Genomic DNA, 17,588 nt, shown 5'->3' with positions numbered 1-17,588 from the left:
TGACCAGTGTGGACGTATAACGACTTTAAGAAAAGGTGACAAATAATATTGTTAATCCTAAGATGTGTGAATTCCTGTGCCTATAATACGAGATCAGTGCTTTGAACATTCACCAGATGTGATCATCCCTTCGGCCCTTGCCCCTTGCCCCTCGTCCACCCGCACCAATACTGCAAACCCCGCTGTCCGACGCATACAGTGCTTATACAGTGCCGTTATAGAATGTGGGCCATGTGTGTGGGCCATATGACATTGCTTAGGCCACAGAATCATCGTTTCTCGGAATCTCGGAATCTCTGAATCTACCCTGAACCCGCACAAGAAAAGAGTCATTTGGTGACTCATGCAACCCCTGCCGCAACCTCCGCTCCCCACCGCTCGTGCCCTTCCGCGCGTGGAATAATGACATTGGAAATGAAGGATGAAATCGGACTGAACCCGCGCTCTTTGGTTTGCTGTCTACATGGAGTGTTTTAAAACAATTATATAGTAATAAAATAACTATTTTTAGTGGTAGTTTATTTGTTAAGTTAAATGTTATATTAAGCGTATAAATATGTATTATTTGTTTTATGTGTGTAACGATATGATAAGTTGTATAAGTAAGATGTTTAAGTAGTACTTGGAAGGGAATGGCCGACAAAGATGTCGATGAGGTTCGCTATCCATCACATCGCCAACCCTTCGGTGGCGCAAAGAGGAGGACGGAACGTGATCAATGTCGAATTGGTACATGGAACATTAGAGGAGGAATGGAAAGAAAGATGAACGTACTGTGTGATACTATGGTGAGCAAATGTTTGGACGTACTTTGTATAACAGAGAGTATGAAAAAAGGTAGCGGTACAATGCAGCATAATGATAGGCTCGTCATTTGGTCTGGGAGACCAGATACGGAGAGGGCTTGTCAAGGTGTTGCAGCGCTACTGTCTCCCAGAATGATTGAATGTATGTTGCAGTATGAATGTGTAAGTCCGAGAATAATGTGGATCAGATTTAAAATCGGTTTGACAAGGGTGTTTCTTGTTATTTGCTACGCCCCTGTTAATTCTGAAAGCGATGAAGTGAAAGATGATTTTTGGACTGGTGTGAATGTTGTAATGAGACTAAAAAATATGAACGAAAGGATTATAATGGCAGGCGATTTGAATGGGTGGGTGGGAATTAGACGTGACGGATTTGATTCGGTCTTAGGTATGTTTGGGGATAAAAGAACGAATGACAACGGGAACAGAATGCTTGAAGTATGTTTAGAGTGGAACCTGTTTGTGTCGAATACTTTCTTCGATCATAAAGGTATCCACCAATATACGTGGGAAAGAGGAAATGAGAGGTCAATTATTGATTTTGTAGTAATTGACTCTAGGTTGAGAGCTGTTACCGAGGACACAAGAGTTTTCAGAGGGGCTGAGGTCGAAACTGACCACTTTCTTGTAGTGTCGAGAGTAAACCTCTTTCGCGGTTGGCGCTCTAAAGTGAAAACGGTACCAACTCCGACAAGAGTCAAAATAGAAAAACTGCAAAACGATAATGTGAGAAGTAAGTATGTGAATTGTGCAGAGATAAGATTGAATGCGAAGGAAATGGATGGTCTAAGCATAGACGAAACATGGAACCACATAAAAGTGTGTCTTTGTGAATCTGCTAGGGAGGTTTGTGGAATAAGTACGCAAGGTAGGAAGAAAGGTGATGCATGGTGGGATGATGAGATTAAAGCACTGGTCTCAGAAAAGAAGAAAGCATGGTTGTGTCTGATTGCGGCTGGCAGTGCTTCCAGCGAAGAGAAGTATCGAGCGAAAGAAGTATATAAGGAATGTAAGAAAAAAGTAAGAGTTGGAGTGAAAGAACGAAAGAAACGCCTGGAAGAGGAAGAAGGAATGAAAATGACAAACCATTTCCAAGAAAACATTAAGTTGTTTTGGAAAGAAGTCAAAAGGTCCCGGAGTGGCCCAGAAAACGGAAGCATGAAAGTGATAAAATCAAAAGATGGAAAAATGTTGACGAATGAGGAAAAAATAAAAGAGAGATGGATGAATTATTTCGAGGAAGTCTTCGAAAGCGAAGTGAGTGACAGTGATTCCAGCGGCGAATCAGATATGAATGACAATGGAGTGAATGTTACCGAAATTAGCATGGATGAGATAGAAAGCTCGATTAAATGTATGAAGAATGGTAAGGCTGTTGGGTTTGACAATATTGCTGCTGAATATTTTAAAGGAGGTAGCCGTGTAATTCTCACATGGTTGTGCAATCTTTTTAACCAATGTTTAAAGGAAGGTTACACGCCTTTAGATTGGAGAAGGGCTGTGATCATGCCATTATACAAAGGTAAAGGGTCACGTATGGAATGTGGGAATCATAGGGCTATTAGCCTGCTTAGTTCAGTTGGCAAGCTGTATGGTAGAATTTTGATTGAAAGAGTAAGAAAGGAAACAAAGGATAAAATATGGGATGTGCAAGGTGCTTTTATGAGTGGAAGGGGGTGCATGGACCAGATCTTCTCATTGCGTATGCTCACTGAGAAGTTTCTGGCAAAAAACCAGAAACTTTTCTGTGCCTTTGTAGATTTACAAAAAGCATACGACCGAGTCGACAGGAAAAAGCTATGGAAGGTGTTGTCCAAGTATGGAGTGAATACGAATCTGACACAGGCAATTGCGTCTCTGTATGAGGGAAGCGTTGCATGTGTTAGGGTAAACGGTGGTTTTACGGGGTGGTTTGATATCACAAAAGGTGTTTAACAAGGCTGCGTAATGTCACCGTGGTTATTCAATCTTTACATGGATAATTGTATGCAAGAATTGAAAGAGGTGGGATTGGGCGCGAATTTGAATAATTTGAAAGTATGTTGCCTGTTGTATGCTGATGATGCGGTGCTGATTGCTAATAGTATAGATGATCTACAGTCTCTCGTGTCTAGGATGAACGAAGTATGCATGAAGAATGAGTTAATGATGAATGTAAGTAAGTCTAAAGTAATGGTGTTTGAAAGAGAGAGTACGAAAACAGTGTGCAATATAATTGTGAATGGGGAATACTTGGAGCAGGTGGATGAGTTTGTGTATTTAGGAAGTATGTTTACGAGAGATGGGAAGGCTGACAGAGATATCGAAAGAAGAGTAAATGCAGGTAATTCCGTTAACGGAGGACTAAACGCCGTAGGCGCTAACAAAAAATTGTCCAAAGAAGCGAAGTTAGCAGTCCACAACGGAGTGCTGGTACCTACCTTGATGTATGGAAGTGAGGCATGGAACTGGCAAAGAAAGGATGAAAGTAGATTAAATGCTGTTGAAATGAGATCCCTGAGGCGTATGTGTGGTAAAACCATGTTTGATCGTGTGAGGAATGTGGAGATCCGCAAAGAGTGCAAGGCTGATGTAAGCGTAATGAGTAAGATTAAGAAAGGGATGCTTAGATGGTTTGGGCATGTAGAGCGAATGAGCGAAGATAGGAGTGTAAGGAGGATATATGATGCAAATGTGAATGGTAGCAGAAGTCGGGGACGCCCGAGGAAGACATGGCACGATCAAGTGAATCAGATACTCGAGTCGGGCCATGTCAAGAGTCAGAATAATAGAAGAGTATGTATGAGACGATGTATGAATGTGAATGAGGCAAGGAGTGTGTGCCAAGACCGAGTTGTTTGGCGGTCCGTCCTCTCTGCCTACCCCTGCGGGGAAACGGCGTGATGGTTAGTTAGTTAGTTAAAAAAAATATGTAAAAATTAAACATTGAAAAAATACTATCGAAACTTACATCACAAAAAAAATCGGGAGAAATAATTCGGTCAAGATTAAACACATAAAACACATTTCTAAATATAAAATTGGCTTCTGCCTGAATTTGTAAAAAAAATATAGGGCAAAGCCAGTTATGTCAGCAATTGGAAAACGAAAACTGGCAATGTTTATTCGCTCTAGATAATGAGGAAAAAAATCGGAAATCTATGTATTTTTAAATATTTCTGAAAGGGTTAAACACTTCAGAACTTCATTTAAGTCAATATTCAACATGACATGATTTGAGGTTTTCGCGGCCAGTATTATCATGATTTATTTTTGAGGTAGTGCGCTTCCTCCTTCTTACATATCAGTGTTCATCATCAGAGCAGATGATGGACACTGTAATGTTTGTAAAATAAGGAGTAAGCGCAACACGACACTTTACCCCAAAAATAAATCACAATAAATATTCAACATTCTTGTATTTACCCAGAGCTGGGATATAATTTACTGTGTAAATAAATATTCAAAATACAATTTTAAAATCAACCAAACAATGTGTACAGTCAATTCTGTTTGTACTGGTTTTGAAATAATGTAACACAATCCAAACGGCGTAGTGGTAATTTGTATCTGATAATTAAAATACAGCACAATCAGTTCCGATTTTAAAAATGACACTTAAATTCTAAACAAATCCGAATTCAACGAACATGTTCGATAGAATTGAGATAAAATTTCAAGTAATGAAAGTGATTTCTTGCCAAACATGCGAATGGATTCATTTACTGTCTGACAGCGAAGAAGGTACATGGATAGTTCCTCTGAGCATTCAGACGTTGTGCCCATTTTTTCATCTCCCATTTCACTTCATTCCTTTGAGTTAGTTTCCAGGTCCCGTGAGGGTCCCTGTTTTCCCGCCTATGGATCCCCTGGAAGATCCTCTTTATTTGGGTTCTCTGTGGGAAGAGTCCACTGAGGTGGCCTCAGCTCTTCTCCACCCCTCTAGGTTCCCCAAAGGCCCTTTGTTTTTTGTTTGTTCGAATAGTCCACTTTTGATCCCACGAGTATCTAGGGAAATAGAAGGTCCACTACAGCAGAGCCCCGAGTCTGAGATGCCACTCTTTATCTCGGAGGCACCGTTCGTGACACTGTTCCCCAGTGTCATTCAGTCCGAACAAGGTGTTACCATTCCCTGGTATGGGAATGATGGGATGCCGATGGGTTTGCCGCTCTTCCTATGCTCCTCATTTTCTTGTACTTACACGGTGTTCTATGGAACTTTTCTACATGTAAATCATTGATACTATATCTACAGATCAAAATGTAATTATTCTGTCATTTCCAGGAATGGTTTTATGACGAGATGACCATGGAAGAACTGGACCAACTCGAGGAGCCCGAACCTGACTCGGACGAGGACTACATGGACGAGAGCTATGCGGCGAGGCGCAAGCGCGGCGCGGGGGCCGCTGACACACCCGCTCGGGGCACCCCACCCGCTAAGGCTGGTCGCCGCAGCAAGGCGCCCCCCGAGACCCCTGAGACGCCGGCCGCCACGCCCAAGGGCCGGGGGCGCGGCGGAGGAAGGGGGCGCAAGAAGGCCGTGCAGCAGAGCCTTCCATATGAGGTGGCAGGGGATGCGGATAAGCCTTATGGATGCGATTGTATGTTTGATGCCAGTTTTTTCTTCTTTTTAACCATATTTTGCAGTTTGCGTTGGTATAAAAATATAATATTAAGATGTCTTGTTAATTTAAGAATCTTTTTTGTTTATGTCTGTTAGAATTTTAAAAACAAATATTTTAAAAATTTTAAAAATTATTAGTAAGTAGTATATATTTGGCCAGATGTTTGATGTCTGTCAGGTACTAGTTTCAAATTGACTGCTTCACTTTCTTTTCAATCCACTACATCTGCTGTTGGGAAAATAATATTCTACTCGAACTGTCAAACAAAAGCGAAAAACATACAATAAATGTTATGTGATGTTTATAGAAGTAATACGCAAAACGCCTACAGTCAATGACATTTAAGTTTAGTTAAAATTTTCTTCCAGAAATGACAACGGCAAAACATATAAGGCAAAACAAAAATACAGTAAAAAATATCAGTTTTCGACTTAAATTTATTTTTAAAATTATGAAAATTTTGAATTTAACACGAAATAGTATTTTCTGTCAGTATAGAGTGTAAATAACTTCATAATATTGCATTATTAAGTCAAATTTCCGACTTAACATTTTCGCCTTTATGCCCATGTTATAAGGACACGATATGTTCACAGTGTGTGGTGCCCGCTACAAGACCCGCCCCGGCCTGACCTATCACTACACGCATTCGCACAAGGAGGGTGGAGGTGGTGGGGGCTCAGACGGGGACTCGCGGGACTCACCGGCGCGCTCCACCCAGCCGCCCGTCGTACCCCCCCTCGTAGCCCCCCCCGCTGCGGGACCCATTGTTCCGCCCGACCAGCCTACCACCGAGTACCAGGACAGCTATGTCACATTCATCACGGGGAATAGTAAGTCATTATTATTAATACATCAACAACAACACAACATCATATCATTTAAACAACTATATACTTAAACAATACTTCTTTACATTCATAAATACTAAACACAAGGAATAATGGTATAATTTTACATACAACTACCATTTTTAATATGCATTTTTTTTAAAAACAAACTTTTGTTTCAACTTAACGCGATGCCATACGTAGTAATGCAAAATCATGTGTTTTTGGTTTACAAAATTTGGTCGCCTAGAAATGTTTCAGATGCTTTAATTAAATACTGTGAGTAGAATACATCTTGGCCTTTGAAATAATCGAGTATTTTTTAGATAAATCTTTTTATAAGCCCAGAAAAAAATAATGTATAAGGCCTATGAAAACTGCTTTAAAGTTCAAAATCTCCTACTTACGAACCCATTTTCGGTTATGATTTTATTGTATAATGTGGAAAATTAAGTTATTTATAAAATGATCGAAAAAAAATTAAATATTTATGCCTGAACATCACAAAATAAAATAAAAGGCACTTTTTGGCCATGTTTTTTTCTTGCATAAATCAAAACAGGCGGATGGTGTTAAGCGGGAATTTAAACCTTATCACCATCTAAGTAAGGGTTATTATTGATCAATTTAAAATATTACACGACGTAGTGCATCGCCTTAATGACAATAATAAACGACTATTGAAAATAGTGACATTTAATATTATTTTCGTAAATGTTAATACATGCGTAATTTCCTTTATATTTGACATAACATTGTGGAAGCTAATCGAAGTGAGGTTTGGTAGGTAGGTACTGCCAACCTAAAAAATCACTTAAACAAAGGGCTATAAACGCAGGGTCCCCCTAGTTCGAAATTAGGTACGAAACCAGGGGCTATAAACACAGGATCCCCCTGGTTCGAAATTAGGTACGAAAATGTAAAAATAATTAATAATGAATTTTAAAAATATCAAAAAAATCTCCTAATCATTTTCAAGTTATGTAAATTAAATAAAAAAACCTGGTGATATAAATACATTATACCTACATATTATTTATATCATCAAGTTTTTTTTTACAATTCATTTGAAAAAAAACTGGATTTTTAAAATCAGTGTGGAATTTAAAAAAAAAAATGAAGAATATATAAACCGGACATTCTTATATAGTGATGTCACAAGCTAATTTATAAATTAATAAATATTTTACCATTAACCTCTTGAAAGTGAGGCAGATTTCGGAAACAGCGCGAAAATTACCTTGATGAGTTTTTTCTCAAATTTCGGAAAAAAAACTAAGTATTTGCTTTTTTTTTATTGTTTTCTGTTTACCAGATAATGTAGCTAATTATTCATATATAGTTCATGATTATATCGTAAGACGTTTTCCCAGAATAGCTAACTTTATCTGAAAAATTAATAAAAAAGTGGGTGTGTCAAGCCTACGCAAGACAGAAGTGAAACTTCTAGTATTCCTCTCTCTCTATTTTCATTTCATCATCTCTATTTTCTCTCTTAGGTTAGTTTGAAAATTAGAGGTTAAATAATTCAACGACGAAGCATGGATTTGCTTTTTCTAATATTTTCTTATAGATGAATGACGTTCGATTAATGTATAGTTCCAAAAATTTTCAATTTATTCACAAGTATACAATATTACATAAATAACAATATTACAATTAAAAATTACAAAGAAATTACAATGACAATTTACCAATCATGTGCCATTTTCATTGTCAATTTCATGAATATCATTTCCTAATGTCGTGATAATTGGGTTATGGTAACTAAAGTGCGAGATATATACATGAGCACTTAAATCCTTAATGAATCGTGCAAAAACTGCATCGATTGTTGTCCCGTGTCGGGAGAGAACGTTCGTGAGCGGCTCCCCCACCTCAACAAGCGCATATGGTGAGAGAGGGACAGTGAACGGTGAGCGGTGGTGGGGGTACCCGCATTTTCGTGTCGATCCTGACTCGGTTTTACTCCGTCCCAGAAAATTCATTACGCGCCTAAAGAAGTTTCACTTCAAAAATTCCCCCGTTCGGGAAACAATTGTCAAAAAAATTATGTATATGAATATAAACGGATTTTATTATTTCCACACAAACCTGAATAAATAGCCTATATGAAAAAAAACAAACCAAAGGTGTTTTCAAAGAAATAATGGCATTTACGTTGTTTTGAAAATGTAAAATATTTTAGGCTTTTCAAAAAAAAATCTCACGCCAAGCGTGCACTTTAGAATTTTTTTGTGTCGTATTGTATAAAGTTATGAAAGCAATTCTTTCAGTTTTTGGTAGTTCATACTATTGTTGTTACTAATAATATTTTTTTATACTAGAAACCTGTAAATAAATAATGCTAAAAATATATTTATGCACTATGATGTAAATTTTCTAACATTTTTGCCGTCACTTTACCAGCCTGATTTTTGACACAATTATATTGCGAAATATTGTAAAAATTACATCAAAATAAACTAGATAGAATTACCTTTCTAATGGTACCTAACACCTATTATTTCGATAATGAATTTATATCCAAAACAATGCTAATATGTAGAATATTTACCTCAGACAGTTCACCAATTTGAAGTCTATTTCAATATCTGGAATTCCAAAATGGCCGCCATTCTTGTATACACATTGTAATCGAAATACAGAGTGGTTCAAAGAATCATGATTCAAGGAGAATAAAAATAAATTTTAGTGATATTTTTTTTCATAATATTTATTTCAATTTTATATAACATAAAATGCATTTTTTCAATTTCAAGTACTGGGTGGTTCAATAAAAATAAAAGTCGGAGATTTATATTTCATCATATTTATTTCATTTTATATTATATGAAACACGTGTTTTTCAAACTTTGGTCCAGAGGCCAGGCTCTCGACTACGAAAAATATTATTTTACATATACATATTTATTATGATAATATGTCAATTTTTAGACATTGTTTCTATCCTCCTAAAAAGTGGAAGATACAATGAATGGACATGAAATATTAACCAATGCACTTGCGTTTCAATTCAATACACAAATACCCATACAAAAAATAACAACCAAGCAACAAATAACATCCACGCAACAAATAAGAAACATCACAAATAACAAACACACAATGTACAAAAAACAACCACAAATACCAACATCCAAGAAAAAAATAAAAACACCAATGCAGCAAATAACAAACACCGTAAATAACAAACACCATAAATAACAAACACCATAAATAACAACACCTTGCAACAATTAACACACTCCCTGAACTGTAATTATGGGACTGCCACTATTAGGTATAATGAATTTCCTCGTCATGGCAATTTTTATATTTTTGAATGAAAACAGAAAAAAAAAAAACTAAAAAAAAAAGTAAAAAAATAGTCTAAACAAAAGAGAAAAAATATAATCTAAATGGAAAAAAAGCGATTTTAGCAAGTAATGAAAAAAAATTATAAATCTGCAACTCTATGATAAACCACAAAACACGCCATGCAAAGGAAAACTTTGCACTTTACGCAATAGGAATCGACCTGTTTGTTTATTTTACGCCTTGTACAAAGTACGCACCTTTTGCGTATTTTGCGATTCCTATTGTCCGTTTCTGTGGTTTCAACTAGGTAATGTGAAAAATTCTCTAATCTGATGTGCGCAGGAAGAATATGACTGTCGTTAGAAGAAACCGGTCTGGGTGCTGTCACAAAGGGAGAGTGTCGCGCTATAAGCTCAAATGCCAATTGCTTCCTGAATGTACGGTGAAGAATGGGCACAGCGTCTTGTTGAAGTTGCCTGTAGATCACCAAGCTATTCAGGATGCTGACATTGAGCAGGCGACGAAATACCTTAATGTACCATTTGTGACCTCGCGTTCTCTCCATGCGGTAAGTGGACAACAGCGAATCTTTGGTATCCACTCCACCCATGAAGGAATTGTACCTGACCACAGATCGAGGCATTTGGTATCTCTCTAACCCTCTTTGACCCATGACCGTTTCGGTGTTGTGGAAGGTAGACACCATGGTGACAATTTTAATATCATTCCAAGCAACGACTGAAAAGTCACCACAGTGTCTACCGACAATCGTATGCCGTGGCACACTCTTCTTCATGGCTTTAATAACCTGAGGTACCATCTTTCGGCGGCGATTAAGGGTACCGACAACATCGGTATTCCTTTGTTTCAGGTACCTAGTCAATGGCATGCTATTATAAAAATTGTCCATGTAAAGGCAGTACCCTTTGTCAAAGAACCCCTCCATGAGTTTAAGTACAACTTTAGAAGTTTTACTCGAAAACCCAAGGTGGTTCTCTTCGACTTCTGTACCCTTTCCCGTGTACATTATAAAGCGGTACAAGTACCCTGTTGTTGATTCGCACAGCTCATAGGTTTTAATGCCGAACCGAGCCGCCTTAGTGCGGATGCACTGCTTGAAACCTAGGCGACCCTTCCAGAGCAACAGGGACTCGTCTATGCTAATGTCTTCACGAGGAGTGTACAGACTGGAAAACTTTTCATTCATTATGTCCAATAGTGGTTTAACTTTTGCAAGCTTTTCTTGGGAACCGACATTATTGTCACTAAAGTGGAGGAACTGCATTATCAGACAAAACCTATCATAAGACATTAGAGTCCTAAATTTAGGCATCTCTAAGTAAATATCTTTTGTCCAGTATTCTGGTAAGGCAGCTCTGTAACAAATGGACATTATTATAAATATTGCGAACAACAAATACAGTTCAGGGACCGTCACATCTCGCCACTCCCTCAGCCTGGAATGGGCGGCCATGTGCAATACCCCATCTTCGGTAGTTATCTCGTCCAGTGCGCTCCATGCATGCCTATTCGTTTCCTTTACAATATAGGACATTGTTTCCAAGTCCCATATTTTGGAGAAAACATCATAGGCAGATGCAGCGACTGTCGGAGGGAACACTTCTGTTGATGGGCCAGGCTGAAGGACGGTAAAATTTTACCGCTGACCCGTGAACGAAGAGAAGTCTTCAGACCAGGTGAAGGACTGCTCCTCGGGGTTTTCCTCCTCCTCCCCCAACAGCTCCAACTCTTCCTCAGGCACATCCGTTTCGATCCCCAGGGGCGGGATATATTCGGGATCACCACCGCAATCGGGATTTACGTCGACATCATCTTCGTCATCATCTTCGCTATCGAAGCCGATAAATTCGAAGATGATATTGTCGACTACCTATATATAGAAAGAAAAAATATATATTCAGCTATGCGAAATTATTTTATTTTCATTGAAAAGCGCCCTTGAGGAAGAAAAATACAAAAATTGCACTGTAAAAGTTAGCCTAGTCTTATTATAATTACCTGAGTCGTTGGAGCTGTAGAGGTTGAAGGGGTTGGATCATCCGAGGGCTCCTCCAAGTCTAGCCTCCTCCTTTTTATTGGCTGACCAGGAACCTAAAACAATAAACATTTATTGTTACACTAATGTCTTTCAATTCTGGAAAAGATGAAGCACACAATCAACCTAATATAACTACTACTAATACACAACATACCGTGATTGCTAGAGGCGCTGCCTCTTCGGTGCTTCTGCCGCCTCTTCTGTCGGCTCCAGGAACCTGAAAAAATAAACATTTATTGTTACACTAATGTCTTTCAATTCTGGAAAAAATTAAGCAGTTTCCAGAGTGGAAGATACTACCAGTATCGCCCTGGTGTAAGACCACCATTCAGAATTGAAACGTTGCTCCAAATGGCTTTAGCCGTGTTTAGTGACTAGATCTGAATAGCCAGGTACTTCCCCACCTTCCTCTTTCCCTTCCCCACTTACCTTCAGCCTCACAACATCCCCCAATTGGGGATGCCATAGTCTCACTGGCTCCAGACGGGAGCAGTTGGGACTCTTGTGAGGTATTCACTATAAAAAAAAAAAAGCAAACAACCAACCTAATATAACTACTACTAATACACAAATAATAACAATAAAAAAACATACCATCGTTCCGTCCGGCGCTGCCTCACCAGTCCTTCTACCGCGTACCTCTCCAGTATTAGTCTCCATTCTATAATAATAGGAACAATCAGACATATACTAGTATTTATAAATTTTGTATAATAATAAACAAAAAATATTTTTTCTTATTATTTTTTGGGACACCCTATACAACTGTGATATTTACTAATACTGTGACTTTTGTGATATTTATTACTATTTTTCATAATAAATAATAAATACCAATAAAAATATTTCCGTAAACAATAGTTTACATTTTCTTGGACCTGCTTGTACAATTTACGCGAATTGCTTGATAACACAACTTTTAAAATCTGCCGCTAGCAGTAAAAAAAGTGGCGCTGTCGGTTGAAACACTAACACATGTAAAGTAATCTCGATGTATTTGTGTGAAACGGTAGAGATGCACAACTTATTTTTTTTAAATATTTTCACTAAATATCGACTATATAATGGCTTTGTTACATAATCTCAATTGTTTTCCCTGCATAATGACATTCGAATAACTCAAAATAACATAATGATCACGTAAATATTCCCATCTAAAAATCAAATATTTACGCCCAGCTATTTTTTTGACACATGACATGACATATCATTTTTTTTAAAAATAATCACGAAGTATTGACAAAAAGAGGGCTTCGATATATAATAACAATTGTTTTTTCCATACAATGATACACGAATAACTCCAAATAATGTAATATATCATGTACATAACTCCATCCAAAAAGTAAAAATTGTTCCTGCAAAATTTTTGCGAACTTTTACGTCATCTTTTATAAATTTACAATATCAAAAATGATTTATATTTATCAAAACACATTACTTGGTCAATGAACTATGTATAAAAACACAATTACTTACGTTTATTTGTTGAATTAACTGATTAATCTCGTTTTTAGCTAACGCTCACTCAGAAACCGACCGTTGGAAATAAACTCATAAAACAAGCGACGCCACTTTACCATAGATAATTTATATTTACACGTACAGGGCTCGTAGCCTCATCAAACAAAAAGCTAATTCTAGTCCGAACTTGGCGGAAGCGATTCTGACCTTTTACTTCATACAAATTCTTTATACATAAGGGTTAAAATCGCATTTAAAAAAAAAAAAACCGCCGGATTTCAAAAAAGCCCGCCGGCGGTCGAGCCACAGTTTACCGGTTAAGAATCTATTTTTCTAATATTTTTTTTAGTAATGTTTTCGTAAACTTAGAGATAATTTTTAAAAATCCACAAGTTATTATAAAATGCATGCAAGTGGCCTATTTTTGGAGAGAATTTTTAGATGAGAACTTTTAGATGAAAATTTTTAGATGAGAATTACTCACTTATGTGTTTTCGTCTCTCCACAACTTGGGTCGCTTTTAAACCCTGGTTCACTCCTTTCTCTCGTTTGCATAGCATCCCCCTCAGTATGTATTTTTTCCTGTTGGGATTATTTTATAGTCAATTTCAATTTCAGAATTTTAAGAATATCATGTTTAATATTTTTAAGTTTTACATTATTGTATGAATTTTTCTCTTCTGTTGGGTGTGTACAAATATATTTATTTTACAGCAGGCGCAGTAGCGGGACGTTCCTCACCTCCCGTGCCAGGTTCCGCAGCCCCTGCCATCCCAGCGTCGTCATCAGCGGCGCCCCCCTCCCCACCAGCAGGGGCCGGGCCCCCCGCCTCCCCGGGCGGCACCCCCGCAGCCCCCGCAGTCCCCGCCTCCCACTCCCCCTACTGCGACTTCTGCCTCGGAGATCACACCAACAACAAGAAGTCGGGCATCCCCGAAGAGCTGGTTTCCTGTTCTGACTGCGGAAGATCAGGTAACAGAACCTCCACCAGTTACAACGCCGAGGATTTTGACCGCTTTGTCAGCAAGAGCATCATGGCAGGCTGGCCGGTTACTTCCGATGACGAAATAGGTTCAGTTGTCACGGCGGAACCCCCTATAGCAATCGCTTCGATTGAGCCGAGTCACGCTACGTTTTCGAATGGACCAATTACCAACGGGCCTGTTGTCGGTATCAACGGGCCCCTCGCCGTTACCAATGGGCCGATTCTCGCTACGAACGAGCCCGCTGTAGATATAGTCAAGCCCACTGCCACCAAAACAAAGCAGAAACCAAAACCTGAGCCGAAACGGTCTCCCAGAGAACGCCGCTCCGGTAGAAAGCGTAAAGAGTAACATAAGTTACTTAATATAATTTTATCATACTCGAGTTACCTTGGATTCACATAGCTCCAACTCCCATCAGCAACGCTTGTACCGAACTTACACTCTGGCTGAGGGTAGACCTGGGATGCTTACATTTGGGATTGGCTTTTTATAAGCATTTCTCCTCCTACATTCTATTCCACTACATATTCATTCTAGTATGTAACATTACGTGGCCAACACTAGGTCAATGCGTGGTCAACCTTTGGTCAACATAAAGCCAATTAAAGCCCTCTTAGGTCTTGACACGTTATGTTAGCTCTCCACGAGCCAAAGGGGAAGCCAAAGAAATAAGATTAGGACAATGTTAGGCCAACATTAGGCCATCTGCCAACGTTTGGGGGGGAATTGCATTAACTTATTGATTAATTATAATGGAATAATTTGTTTTCCATAGTCTAGTTATATTTTTAACCATACCTAAGAAATTAGGTAGTTTGTTTGCATAGGTTAAGTTTTTAAACGGAGCGAAATAATGATTTTTTTTTTATAATTAAAAAATATTTTATGGTTTCTATGAAATTTCGAATGTAGTCGTAACTAATTAATGAAATTACAACTTTGAAACTATTCTATGCAGTGGAATGTGGGTTTAAAAAGAATGTAGCCAAATATGATTAGAATTAAATTTATCTTTGATAGAGTCTATTTACAAAGAAACCTAATTTAAAAATTGATCATAATAAATAGTTTTTTTTGGCAATTATTTTGTGGGACCAAGTTCTAAAATACAACACTCTTTTTGAATAAAAGAGTTTTTACTAAAAAATTACCAAATTGATAGTACTAATAGTGTGATGAAATATTGTTATATTATCAAACATTTTATATTGCAGTAATCCCTCATTATTCTTTGAAGTTAGGTTCCCAACATAGATGATAGAAACAATTGGAGATATGGCATGGAAGCGTGTTGATAGTGCACGGACTTTTAAAGCAGCTCTGCAATGCAAGTTGTACATTGGGTGTGTAGGTAGAAACAAAGACGATTTTCAGTAGTATGGGTGAACAATGTTTGGTAATGGCATATCCCCTTGTTTCTTTTAGCATGAAAGCGAGACAACTGCAGGTATATACGGAGTTTGCGTGACTGTCCAGTTTCTCATCGTTATCACCTGTCGTATGAGATGTATTGTGTTAGTTACAGTCTTTTTGACTATTATTCCGCCATCCCAGTGTCACAATACACCTGTAATGTAAAGGACCATTATTTAAAAGACACATACTTCACTAACCCTTCTGTTACGGTTCTTTGTATTCAGTACACATATTGATAATTTGTTGCATATAAATGAATACATAGTTTACATTTATTACTTATGTAAATCATTTTATTCATAATACATATGGACACATGGACACAAGTCAAATATTATGTATTAGTGCTGAAAATGAGGAAAAAACATTGGCCATCCATAAAAAGCACGATCGTCCATTTCAGCTAGCAGACCGCCGGCTACCACGCATTGTGGCGCGGCGAGCGAAACCATGTACCCCTCTTGCTCACTACTGCAAAACTCGGCAAGTTTTCAACGCATGCATACACATGCATGTATTAACACGTTGAACGCCATGTAGGTCACCGGTAACGTGTTAAAGAATTTATGCACAATTTCGGTTGCGTTCGATATATACTTAGACGTTTGAATTATTTTATCCGGCACATTAGTGTACTGCCGAGGAACACTAACACGAGGTTTATTTACACAGATATTGAAATAATTATAGATATGTCAAATCACTGGCAAGAAGGGTTAATTACTATCGAGAATAATGAGGAATTACTGTATTTTTAAGGTATCATATCAGCTTTGTATCAGGCTCTCTCAATGCGTTTCATTTCCACATAAAAGTTGATTTAAATGTCGAGTCCATAATATAAATATTTTACGGGAAGCCAAATTTAACACGCTGCCTTTTAACGAGTCGTGCAAGAGTTTGCACTGCCCCGAGGCTAAATTAGGGAATTGGTACTGAAGTAATTATATAATGCTGCCAAAGAAATTAGAATTCTAGGGCGTCGGCCAATTAGACTGGTCTCTATAGACATTATACCCAAAACCCACAATGAAAAACATATTATATTATTCTAACTATTTATATATAATGTTAATAATTATTGTTATAGATCGATTCTTTAATAGTTTTATCCTTTGATTTTTTAAGATTTTTAGATTAATGATTATTGATAATAATTGTTGGTTTGTGTAATTTTTCGGAGGCGTCAGATATGGAATAGTGGACTGGTGGTCTAGTACTAAAAGTTTAATTAATTGTTAAATTGAAATTTTATTAAATATGACTTACGTCAATTATATATCCCCGTTTACTGCTAAGAATCTTGTATGGAGAATAAAATTGTACTATAAATTCTGATCTTATTAACCTTTGACATGCTTGCGTCTAAAATCATTTGTTACCATGAGGGGTCACCGAGATACCCCATCCGTTTTATGCCCGTGACAGACCACACTGTAAGCACGCTATATTTTCGTGGCTTGGCTTATTTCAGCAATTTAAAAAATGCAGTCTTCTTGAATTTTTAATTATTTATTAATATTATTACTGTACAAACAAACTAATGCATTACCTGACTTAAAGTGCCTTACATCAATGAGGGAATGTATATATATAGACGTTATGCATTCATATTGTAATTAATGTAATTACATATTTAATCTATTTTTCAATTAAATTTGTCAAAAGATTAACCTTCTAATTAGTGGAAGGAAAAACATATCATACTAAAGTTCTACCCATCTGAAAATAAATATCTAAATTGTATACACATTTCATTTTGTAATTGTGTACACATTACATTTTGTATACAAATCGTATACACATTACATGTTGTATACAAATAGTATACACTTACGTTTTGTATACAAATCGTATACAGATTACATTTTGTATACAAATCGTATACACATTACATTTTGTATACAAATCGTATACACATTACATGTTGTATACAAATCGTATACACTTACATTTTGTATACAAATCGTATACACATTACATTTTGTATACAAATCGTATACACATGACATTTTATACACAAATTGTATACACATTACATTTTGTATACAAATTGTACGCATCTTACATTTTGTTGTTCCTTTTACATTTAATAGTATGTTTTTCAAATGATCCACATT

General features: G+C 37.3%; 1 protein-coding gene and 1 long non-coding RNA gene across 4 annotated transcripts in view; one reads left to right on the top strand and one right to left on the bottom strand.

Moving 5' to 3' along the window:
- Positions 1-17,588, top strand: part of d4 (double PHD fingers d4) — a 37,331-nt gene that overhangs the window by 5,791 nt on the left and 13,952 nt on the right. The window contains exons 5-7 of one of the 2 annotated variants that reach the window (XM_089648854.1): positions 5,071-5,389; positions 6,010-6,246; positions 13,784-14,038. In XM_089648854.1, the coding sequence (XP_089504980.1) occupies positions 5,071-5,389; positions 6,010-6,246; positions 13,784-14,038 (811 nt within the window). Of the gene's footprint in view, positions 1-5,070; positions 5,390-6,009; positions 6,247-13,780; positions 14,039-17,588 lie in introns of both variants that reach the window. The other variant, XM_089648853.1, reaches the window with a different exon arrangement.
- On the bottom strand, positions 11,455-13,151 carry LOC149410185 (uncharacterized). 2 transcript variants are annotated; one of them, XR_016305057.1, is made up of 4 exons: positions 13,082-13,151; positions 12,197-12,263; positions 11,757-11,819; positions 11,455-11,655 (listed from the first exon to the last, which is right to left on the bottom strand). It is a non-coding gene; the product is annotated as an uncharacterized LOC149410185 (long non-coding RNA). The 2 variants fall into 2 exon arrangements; XR_016305056.1 differs by lacking the exon at positions 13,082-13,151 and having other exon boundaries at positions 12,197-12,730.

This window comes from Hesperophylax consimilis, chromosome 28 (genome assembly GCF_061612785.1).
Source record: "Hesperophylax consimilis isolate HC1 chromosome 28, BYU_Hcon_1.0, whole genome shotgun sequence".
Lineage (NCBI taxonomy): Eukaryota > Metazoa > Arthropoda > Insecta > Trichoptera > Limnephilidae > Hesperophylax > Hesperophylax consimilis.
Note: the sequence above shows the minus strand (reverse complement) of the source record. Positions and strands in the feature narration are given on the sequence as shown.